This window comes from Candoia aspera, chromosome 7, assembly GCF_035149785.1.
Source record: "Candoia aspera isolate rCanAsp1 chromosome 7, rCanAsp1.hap2, whole genome shotgun sequence".
NCBI classification, from domain to species: domain Eukaryota; kingdom Metazoa; phylum Chordata; class Lepidosauria; order Squamata; family Boidae; genus Candoia; species Candoia aspera.
Window position 1 is genome coordinate 81,049,322 of NC_086159.1, and position 19,650 is coordinate 81,068,971.

The following is a 19,650-nucleotide window of genomic DNA, read 5'->3' on the forward strand; positions in this document are numbered from 1 at the left end:
GAAAACACAAGAATGGCCATCAGATTGGAAAAAATCAACTTATATCCCCATACCAAAAAAGGGAAACACTAAAGAATGTTCAAACTATCGAACAGTGGCACTCATTTCACATGCCAGTAAGGTAATGCTCAAGATCCTGCAAGGTAGACTTCAGCAGTTCATGGAGCGAGAATTGCCAGATGTACAGGCTGGGTTTAGAAAAGGCAGAGGAACTAGAGACCAAATTGCCAATATCCGCTGGATAATGGAAAAAGCCAGGGAGTTTCAGAAAAACATCTATTTCTGTTTTATTGACTATTCTAAAGCCTTTGACTGTGTGGACCATAACAAATTGTGGCAAGTTCTTAGTGGTATGGGGATACCAAGTCATCCTGTATGCCTCCTGAAGAATCTGTATAACGACCAAGTAGCAACAGTAAGAACAGACCACGGAACAACGGACTGGTTTAAGATTGGGAAAGGAGTACGGCAGGGCTGTATACTCTCACCCTACCTATTCAACTTTTATGCAGAACACATCATGCGACAAGCTGGTCTTGAGGAATCCAAGGCTGGAGTTAAAATCTCTGGAAGAAACATTAACAATCTCAGATATGCAGATGATACCACTTTGATGGCTGAAAGTGAAGAGGAACTGAGGAGCCTTATGATGAAGGTGAAAGAAGTAAGTGCAAAAGCTGGTTTGCAGCTAAACCTCAAAAAAACCAAGATTATGGCAACCAGCTTGATTGATAACTGGCAAATAGAGGGAGAAAATGTAGAAGCAGTGAAAGACTTTGTATTCCTAGGTGCAAAGATTACTGCAGATGCTGACTGCAGTCAGGAAATCAGAAGACGCTTAATCCTTGGGAGAAGAGCAATGACAAATCTCGATAAAATAGTTAAGAGCAGAGACATCACACTGACAACAAAGGTCCGCATAGTTAAAGCAATGGTGTTCCCTGTAGTAACATATGGCTGCGAGAGCTGGACCATAAGGAAGGCTGAGCGAAGGAAGATCGATGCTTTTGAACTGTGGTGTTGGAGGAAAATTCTGAGAGTGCCTTGGACTGCAAGAAGATCCAACCAGTCCATCCTCCAGGAAATAAAGCCAGACTGCTCACTTGAGGGAATGATATTAAAGGCCAAACTGAAATACTTTGGCCACATAATGAGAAGACAGGACACCCTGGAGAAGATGCTGATGCTAGGGAGAGTGGAAGGCAAAAGGAAGAGGGGCCGACCAAGGGCAAGATGGATGGATGATATTCTAGAGGTGACGGACTCGTCCCTGGGGGAGCTGGGGGTGTTGACGACCGACAGGAAGCTCTGGCGTGGGCTGGTCCATGAAGTCACGAAGAGTCGGAAGCGACTAAACGAATAAACAACAATTAACACTATGATGATAACTTAAGCCTTTATAGATAAAGAAAAAGTTTGTGTCAGTACTGATTACGGTTTCTGGGATGTTAATGTTAAAGAACATACGGCTGCTTAAATTGTATATTTAAAACTGAGTGTAAACAAACAATTGCAAAATGCATTAAATTATGTTGTTATATAATAGCAGCAATGCTTAATATGTCTCCACTAATTCTAATAATCTTACCCCTGAAATACCAGGTCCTTTACTTCAGGCAGTGAAATGCATTTGGCTCATCCTGCTAATACAGGAAAAAAAATCCAGTATTTTCAAAGAGTCCCTTTTTCGGGAGAGATAGGCGGTGATAGAAATTTGAAAAATAAATAAATAAAAATAAAAATAAAGCTAAAACCAGATTGTAAACAACATGAATTCTATAGAAGAGCTGCCTTTTAAAATGCTTTGATTTAAAAAAAGTAATTTTAAAATATTACTGCACCCGAGCAACATATACCTTTTACACTAAATAAAATTGAGAGCTAGTTTGGTCTAGTGGTTAATGCGTCAGGCTAGAAGCCAGGAGGCTGTGAGTTCTAGTGCCGCCTGAGGCATGAAAGCCAGCTGGGTGACCTTGGGCCAGTCCCTCTCTCTCAGCCCAAGAGCCAATCAGGTGTGGTAGGAGAGTTCTAGTCCCGCCTTGGGCATGAAAGCCGGCTGGGTGACCTTGGGCCAGTCACTCTCTCTCAGCCCAACTCAACTCACAGGGTTGTTGTTGTGGGGAAAATAGGAGGAGGAAGGAGTATTGAGTATGTTCGCTGCCTTGAGTTATTTGTAAAAATAATAAAGGCAGGATAAAAAAAAATCTAAAAGCAAAGATTCTTCTAATATCTATAGAACTAATGTTGGCTATCTTGAGTTTCTGCAGTTGCATATTCAGTGGCAAGTCCATCGGGGAAAAGCTGTAAGTCTCACAGAATATAAGCTTCCCCTGTTACTACCAGTAATTATTCAAGACCTTTTAAAAGATGCAAATTGGGAGCATAATCATTATTGCCAGGAACTAGCTAGAATAATAGGGGCAAAGAACCAAAATAATTCAAGGCTACTAGAACGGGTTCATTAAAGTCGAAGACATTGCAGGTATTAATAAACAGAAACAGCATGTGGTCCAATTTAATTTGTTCACTGTCTGGAATGGGGGCTGGGGGCAGGGGAGAGAAAACATTCCACTTTTATTCTTTCCAGCCCAATGGAATGTTGGAAATCAATTATGAAAAGGGATTCAGGATGCTGAAAACAGAACAGGACCAAATTTGCTATGATGGGAAGAACCGGTAAAAGAAAGAAGATTGAAAATAGGCCAAGTTCAGACCAGGACTACAGAGAAAAAAACATCCAGAAAAATCCTCCCTCCTACATAACTATGGGAAGGGCACTAATTGGAATGCTATTGACTGTCCTAGTGTTTCTCAATCTCATCAACTTTGATTGGTGGACTTCAATTCCCAGAATTCCCCAGCCTGCAGTCTACCCATCTTAAAGTTGCTGAGATTGAGAAACATTGGACTCTTCCATTCTAAGCCATCCTCCCCTCTAGCCATGTGACCCACAGCCCACCCGGTGCTTCCTAATGCACCCAAACATACAAACACACCTATAAGGAACAGATACACACTGGTAACACATATGCCCGCACCTGATTAGACCTTGGGGAGAAAGTGTACATACAGACCTACACATATAAAACATGATACTTCATTACACTGAAGCAAATAGAGATTTTACAGGTTGGATATTTCAGCAAGGCAACGATCTGAAAGATGTCTCCTAATCAACCATGAAGTATTTATAGAATATACCAATAAAGGTTTTAGAATAGGTTTCACAGTCCCCAGGAGGGAATATGATTGAAAATCTATGCGAGATCTCAAACATGGACTGTACACAAAGGAGACCTAAGATTATTTCTGAGCTAGGAGAATTCTGCAAGGAAGAGTGGGAAAAAATTGGTAAAGAAAGACTCTTAGCTGGCTACAGGAAGCGTTTGGACACTGTCATTTGTATCAAAGGGTGTGAGACACAATATCAACTGAAAGGGTGTCCAAACTTCTTCACTGGCCATATTCACTCTTTTCTTACTCCGAATTTGGAAACAACTGCACATAAATAGAAAGTATGCACTCAAATTTACCAAAAGATGCCATGCTTAACTTGGTACCATCCAGAGATTGTGCCAGTTTCTGTTCAGTTAGGGATTCAATTAAATATACAAATTTGTCAGGGGTGCCCAAATTTTTGCAGGCAACTGTATAGGCCAGTGTTTCTCAACCTTGGGAAGTTGAAGGTCTGTGGACTTCCAGAATTCCCCAGCCAGTTGCTGGCTGGGGAATTCTGGGAGTTCAAGTCCACACATCGTCAAACTGCCAAGGTTGAGAAACACTGCTGTAGAGCCTCGGCATCCTTCCTTCCGTGCATCTATTGCCATACAACCATCAAAACACAGCCATCACTGAAGAGTTAACAGGAAACTTTACTGATTTTCTTCTACTGTAAGGAATATCCCATTACTTTACATGTCTGCTTGAGAAACACATGCAGATTAGTCAAATGCACATCAATATGTCACCAATTAAGGCAACTGGATAAGCAAATCCATCAGCAGCCAGGCAAAATCTGGCAGCTGTTTACAGTTTAATAGTAACTGATTGAATTCTCTCAATTTATAACCGGCAGTACAGATCTATCTATCTATCTATCTATCTATCTATCTATCTATCTATCTATCTATCTATCTATCAAATGTGTCACCGTCCATCTCCTCCGACCGGAGGGACTCTAGGCGGTTTACAATACAAAATAAATATACAATAAAATTCGAATAAATATACAATAAAATTCGAATAAAATCCCACTAAAACTAAAACTAAAACAATTTCTTAACTACCCCAGCTCATAAAATCCAGATGGCTGTGATCTCCTTCAGTCGTTATGTAGGAGGGGCACTTAAGGCACCAGCCAACCCCAAGTATGTCGATTCTCCTCCCGGCCCCAAGCCCGGTGGCAGAGCCAGGTCTTCAACTTCCTCCGGAAGGCTAGGAGCGATGGGACTGATCTCACCTCCAGGGGCAAGATGTTCCAAAGGGCAAGCACTACTGCTGAGAAGGCCCGCCTCCTGGACCCCGCCAGATGGAATTCTCTTATTGACGGGGTCCGCAGCATGCCCTCTCTGCGTGAGCGGGTGGGACGGGCTGATGATACGGGGAAGAGGCGGTCCCTCAGGTAACCCAATCCCATGCCATGTAGGGCTTTAAAGATGATAACCAACACCTTGAATTGGACCCGGAAGCAAACTGGTATCCAATGCAGCTCACGTAGCAAAGGTGTTATGTGCGCCCTTCTAGGGGCGCCGGAAATAGCCAGCATGGCCGCATTCTGGACCAGCTGAAGCTTCCAGATACTCTTCAATGGTAGCCCCATGTAGAGTGCATTGCAGTAGTCTATATGGGAGATAACAAGGGCATGAGTGACCGTCCGAAGGGCTTCCCGATCCAGGATAGGTCGCAACTGGTGCACAACACGAAGCTGTGCAAAGGCCCTTCCTGCCACGGCTGCCACCTGCTCTTTGAGCAGGAGCCGTGAGTCCATGAGGACCCCCAGATTAAGCACTGGGTCTGTCTGGGGCAGTGCAACCCCATCCAGAACTAAAGATGACAAAGTCCCGGATACGGAAGAGACCTTAACCCACAGCCACTCCATCATACCAGGGTTCAGCCGAAGCCTGTTGTTCCCCATCCAGACCCCTACAGCCCCAAGGCACCGAGAGAGGGCAGTCACAGCATCTCTTACCTCACCCGGGATGGAGATATACAATTGAGTATCATCAGCATATTGATGATACCTCATCCCGTGGTGACGGATGATCTCGCCCAGCAGTTTCATGTAGATGTTAAATAGGAGAGGAGAGAGGACCAAACCCTGCGGCACCCCACAAAGGAGAGGTCAAGGGTTGGATCTCTCCCCCACATCACCACCGACCGGGACTGGCCCTGGAGGAAGGAGGTGAACCAGCGCAGAACTATGCCGCCCACCCCCAACTCCCTGAGCCGACCCAAAAGGATACCATGGTTGATGGTATCGAAAGCCGCTGAGAGGTCAAGAAGAGCGAAGATGGATGCACTACCCCCATCCCACTCCCACCAGAGGTCATCCATAAGTGCGACCAATGCCATTTCTGTCCCATATCCTGGCCTGAAACCTGACTGAAAGGGGTCCAGATAATCCGTTTCATCCAGAATCCTCTGGAGTTGCAACACCACCACCTTCTCAACCACCTTCCCTAAAAAGGGGAGGTGGGAGACTGGATGAAAATTGTCCAGCACAGTTGGGTCCAGCGATAGTTTCTTGAGGAGGGGGTGCACCAGCGCCTCCTTAAAGGCAGCTGGAAACACCCCCTCTCCCAAAGATGTATTAACCATCACTTGGACCCAACCATATGTCACGTCCCGAGCTGCTTTCACCAGCCAGGAGGGACATGGATCTAATTGGCAAGTGGTGGCATTTACTGTCTGGAGGATCCTGTCCACTTCCTTGGGTCCAACAGGATCAAACTGTTCCCAGATAACATGGTAAGTACGATCCCTTGGTATCTCTACAGACCCTGCCTCACGCTTGGAGTCTAGCGTGGAGCGGATCCGAGCGATTTTGTCTTGCAGATGCTCCGAAAACTCCTCTGCACAGCCCTGTAGGTGGGTCACTGCACCCACCTTCCCCAAAAGGGATTGAGTGATTTTAAATAGGGCCATTGGGTGGCATTCTGCAGACGCAATAAGAGTGGAGAAGTATTGACGCTTCATCGCTCTTACCACCACCAGGTAGGCCTTAATAGCGGCTCTGGCTTGTGTTCGGTCAGATTCAGTCTGTCTTCCTCTAGCAGCGTAAACCACGGGGAGCATCGAGTATGATGAGGCAAGAGAGGTCACACAGGCGCAATCCTGTCCAAGGCCCCAGCTGCCTCCCTATTCCTCTGCTGGACCGTGCAGCAGATCCCCAGGTATAACCCCCAGCTCCCTCTGAAACCCAGCCGGGTCCCTCGGTCGCCAGGGGCAGACCAATCGAATGGGTCCTACCTCCCTGTGGAGGGGGGCGGCACGAGAGAATCTCAAGGCCACCAGGGTGTGATCTGACCATGACAATGGGGAGAGATGTAACTCTCCCCTCAGGTCACATTGCCACTGCTCCGACAAGAAAACTAGGTCCGGGGTGAGGCCACTGTCTCGAGTTGGGTCCTGAATAATCTGGGACAGGCCCACGGCTGCCATGGTAGCCATGAATTCCAGAGCTGCTTCCGAGGCCCGCCCCAGGGAAGGCAGGTTGAAGTCCCCCCAACACCATAAGCCTGGGGAACTCCACTGCCAGACCTGAGACGGCCTCCAGCAGCTCAGGCAGGGAGGTCGCTATGCAGCAGGGAGGCTGGTACAGCAGCAGAACTCCCAACTGTTCTCGAGAACCCAGCTTGAAGAACAGGGTCTCACAGCCGGCCACTTGTGGAGCGGGGCCCCTGTCGCACAGTTGCTCAGTTCCTGTTCTTAACAGTTTAAAGCAGTGTTTCTCAACCTTGGCAACTTTCAGATGTGTGGACATGGCTGGCTGGGGAATTCTGGGAATTGAAGTCCATACGTCTGAAAGTTGCCACAGTTGAGAAACACTGGTTTAAAGCAATCTAAGACCATTTCTGAACTGTAAAACAGTGACTCAGCCTTGTATTTTACCTACATTAACGACACCAACAATAAGCAGGAAGAAGTGCTCCAATGAGCAACAATGAGCAAAAAACCTGTTGTGACTTCTTTTTATCATACTTTTACAGTTGTCCGTATCCTACTTATTTATAAGTTTAAATTTATAAGGCCACCCAAATCACAACAACTCTATTATAGCCATCACAACTGAAATATTAAGATGCTCTTATAAATTGAATGCCATCAAATCGAACTGTTTTTTAAATTGTGAGTTCCTTTAAGAGCATGATATTAAAGAGAGATAATTAATGAAAAGTGCATAGTTTTTATGCTAGGCAGATTCCAATATTCTTGCACTGGAGAAGAACTTGCGTCCCTAAACTAGAGAAATAACGACGTCGCCTGAATTATTTTGACAGAGAACTGTACTGTATAGAGAGCCGCCGGCTTCTCTGACCAATTTCTTTGGCAGCTGAGTTTGCAATGCAGCCCAAACGTAACGAGCTGGGCTGCAGACTTCTCTTCAGCTTGCCTAAGGAGCCCCAGTTAGAAACAAGCACGGGGAATTTTTTTAATAGCAGTACATGAAACACAAAGGCTGTTCCCATAATGCACTTAGGAGTTCTTGACAAATGCTATGAAGTCACCGATTCAGAGCAGGGAGGGTACCACTTCGAGGGAGGGTGGGAAGGAAACAAAGGCAGATAGAACCACTGAATCAGCAGGCACCTTCCAGGGCACAGCGAAGACTGTTGGCAAGGAGACTGTCTTCGGAGTTGTCCGGAGGAAGGGGAGCTGTCATTAGGCAAAGCAACAGCGACACACGGCCTGGCCTCAGAGCCTGGTAGGATTTGGCCACAGAGGATTTCCAGTCTGTCCTAGCTGAGCTGCAACCAGACAGTTGCAAGCCACGGGCCATTTGATGGGGCAGCTACCCATCTGACTGAGACAAAAAGCTGTGGGAAGAAAGCAGCTGCAAACTGTGATTTTTTTTCCTCTAGAGCAGTTCTCCTCAACCTCAGCAACTTTAAGAAGTGTGGACTTCAACTCCCATGGCTGGCTGGGGAATTCTAGGAGTTGAAGGCCACACATCTTAAAGTTGCTGAGGCTGAGAAACGCTGCTCTAGACAGCAGTGTTCAATCTTCAGGGAATATCTTTTACACCAGCACTGATTCTACAGCCTGTCCACACAACAAAGACTCTGCATGGTACAAAGGATTCTGGGAAACCAGTTCATGCTCTTACGATGGGGCTATTGGGACCATCAGTCACTTCCGGATGACCTCCTAGCATCCGGACCAGTTTCCCACTTTGGGGGGAGGCAATCTGGCAAACCATCTTACAGAGCAGCTCATTCATCACTTCTCATCTTTTTGCTGGGAACTCTCCCAGCAAAGCACAAGAAAACTCAGGGCTTCCCAGAATGGGGATAAACATTAATATACTCACTAAATGTCAGTCCAAAAATGCTGCTGCCCTGCCATTTGTTTGCAGAACTAAGCTGCAAAGAAGACATCTGTAAGATGCTTTGACCAACTTTTTGAAAGGATGTTGGAAATGAGATTATGCTAGATACTGGAAAGTCATAAATTCCCAGAATGTACCACAGGTGTTAGTCCAACATAAAAACAGAGCAACAGGCTCCAACTTGGGGAACAAAGGCCTTTTTCTGTCTAGGAGGGGATAACACTGTTTACGCTGCATTCTGGAAAGTGGAGCATACATCAAGCTTTATGCTCTCTGCATAAAGATCCAGCTTTGTCCATTTTTCCCTCAGAGAAATAACGTCGATGCTGCTTTATCAGATTCCCTCACAGATGGCAAAGCCTGGATTCCTCTATGATGGGGGATATGAGCTAGCGACAATCCCCACATCCAAAATGCTCCTGTTCTTTGCCTGTTCTGGACACAGGAAACATGCTGTGATATTATGGCATGGGCTAGAAACAAAACAGGAAGACAACGAAGCCAAGAAGTTTGAACAGAGAGAAATGCTGGTGATTTCAATTGGTGCCAATGAAAGAGAGAAGATTTTTTTTCCCTAAATAAATAAAACCTTGCTAGAGGCCTTCGGTTTAAGCGGGATCCAGCAGCACTTCGCAACCCAGAGATCATTCAAATGTCAATTTCCTCATCTCTCCTTCCCCCTCTTTTCTCCCAGCTGCAAAGGAGCCGAGACATACCTTTGCTGCCCCTACCTGAGACAAGGCAGGCTGGCCCAGAAATAAAACAAATAAAAGTGCAGTTCGCAACAGCTCCCTCCTCACCCTTTTCCTCTCCAGAAAACAAGCCCTGGCAGAAGAAACAAACTTTGTTTTTGGTCACAGAACATGAGTCAGTCGCATACAGCTCTCCGTGCCTTACTAAGAAGAGCCAGCAGGAAGCAGAGGCAATTCCCACATCTGGGGATTGCTAGGCCTGGTATCTGTGCAGCTGTACAGAGAGCAGCTGTATCTCCCACACTGAAGAGTCTTTGTGCCAGAGGATTTAGAGGGGGTTATATCTACAGATTGCCAAGACTCATGAAAGGACCTCTTCCTTTTTCTTGGGCGCTTTTAACAGAATGGAGCTTCTGGGAGCAGCTAAACCCTCAGTCGCCCTAATTCAGCAGCTCGGAGAAGGGGGGCGGGCTGGTGTTTCCTTTGGCATCCTGGCTTTCCAAAGGCCAGCCCTGGTGGCACCTCGGAGAAAACAGCCAGATGCGGCCGGGGAGCTTGGATCGGGGTTGGCAATCAAGAGGAGGCCTTCAACTATTGGGGGCAGGGAGAATTTTTCCAGGAACTGCACAGTAGAGGCACTTTTAAGGGAATAAGTCCCTTTTTGCAGCGAAAAAGGAAAGCTACGAGGGGGGGGGGGGGTCCCGTGCCAGGCGGGCTCCCGCCTTAAGGTCCCCAGCGCCTCCCGGGCTCCGTCTAGAGCAGAGAGCCGAGCCCCTGAGCAGGTGCAGAGGGCTTCCCAGAGTGCAGAGAAGGGGGCGGCGGGCGCCCCGGAGCGCCTGCCTCCCTGCCACGTCCCCGCCCGACTTCCCTGCCGGGACGGGCCCGGGCTGCCTTCGCCCCCCGGCGGCTGCTCGCAGAGCTTCCCGCGGCGCACCCAGCGGCCCCGCCGCCGCTCCGCTCACCCAGCCCGCTGATCTCGTGGCGGAGGCCGACGCGGGTCCGCTCCTCCACTATGGCCCGCAGCATCTGCTGAAGGGAGCGGTCCAGCTCGCCGCCGCCGTCCTGCCGCCCGGGAGCCGCGAAGGAGGCCATGCCAGCAGCGCCCGCCCAGCGCCGGGCATCTCAGGCGCCCGGGCCGGACCGCCCCTCCGCTGCCCCAGCCGGGAGGCCGGCCAGCCTGCCGGGCCAGAGAGCTACTGCGGGGGCATGGCGGCGCCGCCCCCTCCTCCCGGGCAGGCTTCCCCCTGGCTGCCCGGCGCCGCCGCTTCCGCCTCCTCCGCCCCCGCAGCAGCAGCAGCCGCCGCCGCCGCCGCCGCCGCCGATCCGCAGCTGGCGGCGCTCGCCTTTAGAACGCTTCCTGCCACCCGCTCGCCTCGGCGCGCCGCAGCCAATGGGAGGCCGCGGAGAGGGGAGGGCGTGGCCGGACCCGGGCAGGGCCCTGACGTCACCCACGCCCGGGCCGCGCCGCGCTGCAGCCTGACCCGGCTCGGCCCGGCCCGGCCCGGCCGGAGCAGGGCCAGGGTGACCCGGCGCGTGCCCGGCCGCCGGCCCCCCGGCACCAGCCCCGGGCGCCCCGCCGATCTCGGGAAAGGTAAGGAGGGCAGCCGGGACCGGTGGGAACTGCCCCGCGCCGCCCCCTTCGTACGTGATTGCAATAATACCATTATTACGGTCCGTTTTATGTCTTCCAGGGGACCAGCAGAAGGGCCGCTAACCGGACTGCCTTGCAATGTTGATTCTGGTCCAGAGGCCCAAACAGCGGAGTGCGGCTATCGCCCAGAGGGTTAGCGGAAGATAAGACGACAGGCCGGTAGATTAAAAACGCAAACCTATTGAGCGATTAGCGAAGACCGTGCTTTGATCGCGGTCGCGGGATTGCATCATGCCGAGCCCACGGCTGTGCGCTTGCATCACGGCGTTGCAAGACTCCCGTGGGGACGGCCCTGTAAATCGGTGGCATAAATGGTAAATAAAGAAGACCTCGCCCCCGCGGGCCATCCTTTGCCGGCCTTGCCGGCTGGGAAATTCTGGGAGCTGAAGTCCACACATGTTAAAGTCCCCCAGGTTGAGAAACCGTGTCCTAGTAGGTTGTAGGCCAACCAAGCAGGTGGAATTTGTGACTTTGGCACCGGCAAGAGAACAACACAGCCAGAATCAGTTTTATTGTGAGATTCCACCTCACCTCCCACAACAAGCAATTAAGTGCTGGTAATCCTAAGGAAGGAGTTAGTCTTTACAACTGGAGTTTGGGTTTGAAGACAGTAAAAAGGACATCCCGGTTTTTGGAGACAGAGGACAAATTGAAATAATAAATACAACTCTGTTCCTCCACCAGAGTCTCCTTATGGGCCCTCCAGTGCATACCCATGGGAATATGTCACAAGAGGCTGAGATGGGTTGGTGCTTCCCCAAACCTGGGAAGGTTCAAAATGTATTTATGTTAAAGGAAAACAAGGAAACAGCACAGAATATATAGGCATTTCTTCATATTATTTAGTTTGGCTCTCACCTTCTGTCAGCTTCAGAGCCTGGCAGGTCTGCCGCCGATTTCTTATTCCTTGCTTAGACTGGGTCAGAGCTAAAAATAAAATGATATTTTCTGCTATTTTATCATATCTTGGGGTCCTTTTGAATTTGTGAAAATGCAGAGGAGCTTTACAAATTGAGGGTTTACAGGTAGTCCTCGCTTAACAACCATTCATTTAGTGATGGTTTGGACTTACTACAGTGCCGGGAAAACTGACTTGCAACCAATCCTCACACTTACAACCATTGCAGCATTCCCCCCCCCCCCCCGTCACGTGATCAGATTTCGGGCTCTTGGCAACTGGTTCTCATTTATGGCTGTCACAGTGTCCCACGATCATATGATCACCATTTTTTACCTTCCCAGCTGGCTTCTGACAAGCAAAATGAATGGGGAACCTTGTGATTCGCTTAACAACTATGTGGTTTGCCTAATGACCACAGTAATTTGTTTAATGGCTGCTGCAAAAAAGGTAGGATTTGCTTAATAACCGCTTCGCTTAGCAACCAAAATTCCGGTCCCAGTTGTGGTTGTTAAGCGAGGACTACCTGTATTCCCACTATATCATGCTACCAAATTTGGCCTGCTTTTGTACCTGGTGAAACACCCCAAATTATCACTTTGCTGATATAAAGAAAGATGCAGTGTTTCTTTTCTGCTTTTCTTTGTTCCTGAATGTAAGGTATAATTGTTACTGAAGACACCTTCTGATAATATGCAGTGTACAAATTCTTTTTCAGACTGACTTTGGCAGATTCCATGGATGCAACATCTGTCATCCTCTTTCTTGTTAGGACTTTCGGTGGCTTGGAGGTTTTGAGTATTCAGCTTGTGTTCCTCTCTTACTTACTTCTCTGGTGAATTTTAATAATCAGATTGGATATTGGGTGATTTGTTTTAGCTGAACAGCCTTAAATTTGGTAAACCGTTTTTTTTCCCCCCTGAAAATAGGTTGGACTTTGAAGAAGCAGGATAGGAAGAGTATTGATGTTTGTGAACTTTGGTGTTGGAGAAGACTCCTGAGGATACCACGGACAGCCAAGAAAACAAACCGGTGGATCATTGAACACATCAGCCCAGAGCTCTCACTCGAGGCACCAATGACCAGGCTCAGGTTATCCCACTTTGGACACATTTTGCTCTCTGGAGAAGGCTGTAATGCTGGGAAAGGTGGAAGGAAAGAGAAGAAGAGGACGACCAGCTGCAAAGGGTGGGGACTCAGTTACAGTGGCGATGGGGGTACCGTTGGGAGACCTGAAGAACCAGGTTAGGGACAGATTGTCATGGATCTATGTGGTTACTAAGAGCTGACAACAATTTGATGGTGCATAATCAATCAGTCCAGTCAGTCAATATCTGGAAAAGAGAAGACAGGGTTAGGGTTCATCCCTGGTGAACAAAGTCAGCCTGTCCTTTCTAGAAGAAAGATACAGTTGGTTAAATCTCTCAATAAAGATGGTGTTTCTGCAACTAAGGTTTTTGACCCCCAGCTGGAAAAATCTGTTCTTGCTTCAGATACAATCAAAGCGGGTGCTTCTAAGGTTGCCCTCCAGATGATGGTGAAATTGCAGTCCATGTGTAATATTATGAAATCCAGTCATCACAAAATCCATAAGGAAATGCTTGGTATCCATAGAAATATTTCTTCAGCAGGTAAGAAAATAATTTGAAGACCAACATGAGATTTCTTTGCGATGAAGTAAAAGTAAACACAATATACTGTAGGCCCCCAATGCCCAAAGCTCGAGGACTTAGAGACGATTATTGTACCTTCTCAGGAGCCAAGATTAAAAACAGCTGAACTTAAATGCAAGCAAAGAATATAGATTGGTGTAAAAGAGATCTAATAAAAATTCAAGGAGATTTCAACCTGTAGGCATTTGAAACTCATTGGCCTACCTGTAGATATTGAAGGTGCAGATCCAGTGCTTGATTTTGTGGAACAAAAATGAGCTGAGATTCTCTTTCACTTCCTTCTGATCTTGATTTGAAGATTCAAGATGCTTATCGTGTACGCATCAGAGTTAATATTCCTAAAAGGGCAACTCCCATCATTATTAAGTTTGATAGAGTGGCTATTGGAGACTTGGTGTTAAGAATTTTTTTTAATCTATGGTTGTTATATGTAGTGCTACAAATGAAACTTTTTAGTTTAAATTTCTTAAGTTTTATTTTTATGATACTCCAATGCTTAGATTGTTGAGTTGATATTAAAGGTATGCATCATCTTGAAAAGTTTAGAAATTTGTTTAACAATTAAATAGGGATAACATTGATGTCATTCATACTGGAAACTCATATCTTACATGAAAAATCTCTTGCTTGAAATTGGTCGGATGGTTTATCATAAATTAGTGCTATTAAGATTAAGGGAGTGGTTTTTATTTTATTCAGTACATCTACAAATATAATTTTGGTTCACGACTATTTGGATAATGAAATAGATTTTAGTATTCTTTGTTTGAAGGTATTTGTTGTTTTCTTATTATTCTCATGGTAAATTTTAGTGGTCCCACAAAAAGTAGACCTGAAGAAATTTCATGGATGCTTTCACAATGCCTTTCGATCATTTAATCATTGGTGGAAATTTTCAATTGGATAGAAATATTTCTCCTAAAAACGTGTTGATAATCAAAATTGGGAAGTGGTACATCCCCAAACATTTGGGCCAGGGGGTTAAATGAGCCCGTGGTTTTATTGTTTTGTTTAGCGATTAAAGGGGTGAATGGTTTTTCGACCCCAGGTGTGTGTTACACTTGTTTTGTATGTTGATGTTATGAATTAATGTTACTTTTTTGGTTTTAATCTTGTATACCACCCAGAGTCACATTTGCCTAACCATTTCCCACTGCTGGTGCAAAAGCATTGCTTTGGAGGAGTAGAAGAGCAAACGGCTTACTCTCTTGAAATCTCTTCCTCTCCAATCTCTCTGTGGGGGTGGGGTCAGGCAAAGGAGAAATTGCCTACAGAAGTTGCTCTCTTTATTTCTTCCCCCCTTTCGCAGAGTAGAGAGTTTGCAGAGAAAGAGATTTCAAGAGAGTAAGCTGTTTGCGTTGCATCCCTGTGGCTCCCAGCCCGGGCTGCCAGTGCAATTACATTGCTCTCATTGTGTAGAGGTCTTGCAACCTCTTTCTCTCCAATCTCTGCTCTGCAAGGGGGAAAGAAAGGGAAAAAAACAGGTCAGGCACAGGACAAGGCATACTGACTGTAATGGTAATCATGTGACTGGGGAACACTGCGAAGGTCATAAATGGGCCATAAAGTTATTTTTTCAGCACCGTTGTAACTTTGAACAGTCATTAATGAGTGGTCTGTGAGTGAGGACTATCTATAGTAGGACATTCTATTGGAAAATATGGGCAAGTGTGAAATAGTACCTTTAAATCAATCACTTTGTAATAGTTGTTTTAAGGAATTTCTAACACCTTCAGATAGAATTTTTTTTCCCTAATATACAACAGCAGCAATATAATCAACTCGAGCATGTTTCGATAGCTCAGTATGGGCCAGATGCTTTAACTGCCTCAGAAGAACCTAAGGGGCTCTCATTTTTATGGAGTCTGCTTGTGAAATCAACTTGATTTTTTAGTTAGATTAGAAACTTCAACATATTTTTAAAGTTGAAATTACTGACGTGTATGATTTATGGAATGACCAGCTTGAATAACCAATTACGGAACATGAATTAATGCAGATTTTAAAAATGCTAAGCTTGTTTCTTTGGACTTGAAGTTGAAATTAATTGATAAAAAGATTTTATTCCCAGTTTATTGGCTGCCCCAAAGAATGCATCAGAAAAGATGGACTGTAGATTTTTTTCATTGGTGATACGAGAGATTTAAAGGTATGTTAACCAAATGGTTTGTTCTTTATTTATTTTTGGACTAATATTATAACACAGTAGGTTCATAGGTAAATGTTGTCATGTTGTAGGTGTGAATATTATCTTGAATTATATCCCAAAATTGTGGACTATGATTGTTTCTGAGTAACTTTGGTTACATCTGGTATAGAGAGTATCTAAGGGACTGGAATATTGGGAAACTGGAAAAGTACTACCATTCCAGATGTCAAGGACTGGACTCAACAGATTTATCCATTTATCCTATTTTTCCTACTCATCAAAGAATGACATAATATACTTCCTTTTGGCATAGATTTCAACATACGTTACAGAGAAAAAGGTTTATATGTGATTTGATACTTTGTTATTGAATAAATATATTTAGATGATTTATTTCATTTTAACATGTTAATTATTTGTTCTTTTTCTTTTCATTTAGGCAGTGTAGCTTAACAATTAGATTATATGTCGGATGGGTGCATATTACGTTTTTTATTTGATTTTTGTGAGGTTTTTGTTGTAAGTTTTCTGTGTATTTTTTTTAATTGCCATAAAACAAATAATCTTCCTTGTTAGCCTGGTTGAATCAAATAAAGGCATTTCCTTCTGTGAACAAATGCTTAATGACCTATCCCAAATGGAAATCTAGAGACTTCTGGGAGAGGGGAAAAAAAATACACCATAATTGAGGGAATAGTGTATCTTCATCCTGTGACTTACAGTTGCGCAAAAAATTTAAAAGTTCAGTCTTGCTGACTTTGGAAGTCCCTGTTGTGAGTAGACACCCAGCCTAAAAATGTGCCATTCAGACCTCCATTCCAAGCCTGGAATATTTGAAGATCAAACTGCTTGAAGTTGTACACAGCACTTGGAAAGTGATGCTGGAAAGTTTTACATTTTTACATTTCAAACCAAAGTTTTACATTTCAAAATACATTTCTATTTACATACAAACCGTGAAACATTTTGCACCCCTTCATTACAACTGCATGCCATTATTAGGGAGATTTTTCCTAATTTTCTTTGCATAGTGTATTACAATTTTATGATTTAGATACATATTTACAAAAGGCTTGAAGATACGGAAGAAAAAAGTGGCATTGAAAACAAATATTTCAGGGATATATTAGGTACAATTTTGGCTTTCTACTCAAGGTAGGAGGCAATGCAAAGTCTAAATGCAGAATATGATTTTAATGGCATTTGTAGATGAAGTATTTTTGGACTAATCCAATTTCAGCCAAGTCAGTTTTATCTGCATGGATATTCAGCTAACGTCCTTCCATGCAATATGCCTAAAACTGATTATGCTGTTAGTGAAAGTCAGTAGGAGATCTATTAGCATGAAGACAGTCGCCTCTCCTCCTGTCAGGAATTAGCACAGGCTCTTATTAGGGATTGAGCACAGCACCATTCAGCAGAGCCCGTGAACTCTCAAAGCCAGTCGTTGGTATTTTGCTGCCCAAGACAGGCGTGTAGGCGGACATAGCTCGCAAAGGTTATTCTGGCATTTAAATCAAAATATCTCCCCCACCTCATTTTTCTCTTGTTCATTAGTAAGTTAGTTTAGTTTGTTTGGAACTGCTTTCTCCTAATGTTTTCCTTTGTTTTTTTTTAAGTGTATTTAGGTGTTTTGTGCATTTTTTCTTGTAATTTGTAAATACAGCTTGGGGGGGAAAGATTTAAAAACTCACGTATTCTTGTTCACTTTTCCCAGAACTGATATCCTCCAGAAGTATTGGACTCCAGCTTCTTAATTCCAGCCAGGATCGCCAAGGAACTGAAGTTCAATACCTGTGAAAGGCACCAGCTTGGAGAAATTGAGAATGTTAGAAATTCTCAGCCGTCTTTGCCTCAGTCAGTTAAGAATGCCTGAACTGGCTGTCTCTCTCGTGCTTCTGTCCCTGAAGGGGGACTGTCCATTTAGGAAACCATTAAGAGGCTTCCAGAAACATTAAGGCTCTTCTAGTTGGTCCCCAGCCACTCATTCGTGGTGATCAATCTGGTGGTGCAACTCCCAACAATGGAGGATTTCAGCATGGTCCCACTCCAGTGTGGCGAATGTCTTTTTCGTTCCACCGACATGTGGGAAAGCAGTTCTTAGCCTTACGTTCCTAGGATCGTGCTCATTATGTAATGAGGACAGATCGATTCTTTACGGTAAACAGTTACGTACTTTTAGAAACCTTCTAGAAGCTGTTGAGTCTTCCTGAAATGAAGCTTTGGCATGGTGGTTCCTGCCACACAGGAGATATATTGCTGGAGTAATGAAAGATGAAGGGCCTGAGATGTTCCGTTTCAGAGATTTCAATTAGATAAGACAGATATGAAATTGGTTAATGCTTGAAAGCAGCTTCGGGAACACATTCTCAAAAATTTAAAGCCGGAGAAGTAATTGTTGGAAGCGTGTGCCTTTCAAAGGCACGTTGACAACAGTCCCCAAGTGGTCCACATTATTAAGCCAATTAGGAAAGACATCCCAATGTTCAGCATTTGCAATTATATTTTTGTCATTTGGGGGAAAAGGCTCCAAGCAGCTTTGGCTATCTTTAGAGAGGCATAGATGGGCAGGCACTGCCACGTGTCTGTGTGGCCAGGAACCATGACTCAACTGACCTCTTGGGGATTTTGTGAAATTAAAGTGGGACAACACCTATATATCCATTTTCTTGAGTCCTTTGGAGGAAAATAGGACACAAAAATTATCTAAAAGGTGCCACCTATAACCACATTTGAAACTGACAAATGCCATCTGTGCAACTGGTGGACTGCAGGGCTGGGACGTTCCACCCTTCAGTTTGGAATGCAAGGTTTGTGATCAGTACTGTCCTCTCTCCTAGACCACTGTCCTCTGGCCCACACTCCAGATCTGACCGTGTTCTACACACCCTCCCTCAAAATGTGGCTTTCTCAGCAGGCCTGGGGATCTCAGTGAAATGGAGAATTCCTGAGATGGCTACATTGCTTGTGACATTGACAATGCTCTTCTTGTAGTCTTTTTGAAAGAATATTGATGTTTTTTATTGTGGAATGTTTTAATGGTTGTTTTTTACAGTTCTTTTTTACAGGTGTTCTACGCCACCCAGAGTCACGTTTGTTAGATGGGTGGTTATATAAATGTGAAGAATAAATAAAGTTTAGAGCTGGTTTGTTTTTGCATTACTGTACATTTATCTACAGCTACTAGAACCAAAATGCAAGATAACCACTAAAGGGCAGCAAAAGACTAGAGATTTGTGTGACTCTTTGCTGCCCTCGAGTAGTCATCATCTGATTTTTGAAGTCCAGGTCTGGTAGTCCTACAATTATCTGGCTTCCCCATCTCTGTTTACTTGCAATGGGATTAACTTGAAATGGAAGGTTGAATACTGAACCAACTCTCCAAAGTGTCCAGAAATTAGAGTGGGGTGTTGCTCTGATATTAAAGACCTATGGCTTTCTCAATAGATTGGGTTCGTATAAAACATTTACTCATGATTTACTTAACCATAGTTTAGTCAATGAAGCCCCATTTTCTTGGTTTTGGACATACAGTGACCCATAGCTAACTACATAGGCTTTCATCCCAGGCCATTCTAAGCTAACAGTGTGTTGCTTAGTGTCTGTCATGAGTAAGGATGGCGAGCCACATTTCTTGGTTTTCTGAAGACATTTCTAAACGTATCTCCTTAATTGCTTGTTCCTCCCTCTTTCGATGGGAGTAGGAGTTTGTTAGGATTGATGTCCTAACAACCAGGAAACACACTGAGACAAGGAACTGGTCTCTAATATTTATTGCTAGTACTTAACAGGAATCCTAACAAACTGAAGAAGCGTGGGAAAACCCAGACATATAACCCCCAAGGGTTAAGGCGGTCCCGATCTGTGTCTCTTTGAATGGCTGAACAATTCATCAGTGCTACGCATGCGCTTGACAGTCTGGATGGGAGCCCCCTGCTCGCCATCCTTACTCATGACAGTGTCCCCATCAACCAGTCACCCAAGGTCTTCTCTGGGGGAGGGGAGTAGGGGGCTGTAAAAAAAATCGAGGTAGTGGCCA

The 19,650-nt window shown here is 45.1% G+C and overlaps 2 protein-coding genes across 3 annotated transcripts in view; one reads left to right on the forward strand and one right to left on the reverse strand.

Annotated features, from left to right (window-relative positions):
- Positions 1-10,407, reverse strand: part of KIAA0930 (KIAA0930 ortholog) — a 64,391-nt gene extending 53,984 nt beyond the window's left edge. Inside the window, exon 1 of one of the 2 annotated variants that reach the window (XM_063308295.1) lies at positions 10,203-10,407. In XM_063308295.1, coding sequence (XP_063164365.1) covers positions 10,203-10,332 — 130 coding nt within the window. In that variant the 5' untranslated portion in view covers positions 10,333-10,407. The remainder of the gene's footprint in view (positions 1-10,202) is intronic. The other variant, XM_063308294.1, reaches the window with a different exon arrangement.
- PRR5 (proline rich 5) overlaps positions 1-19,650 on the forward strand; it is a 544,979-nt gene that overhangs the window by 504,379 nt on the left and 20,950 nt on the right. The window lies entirely within an intron of this gene.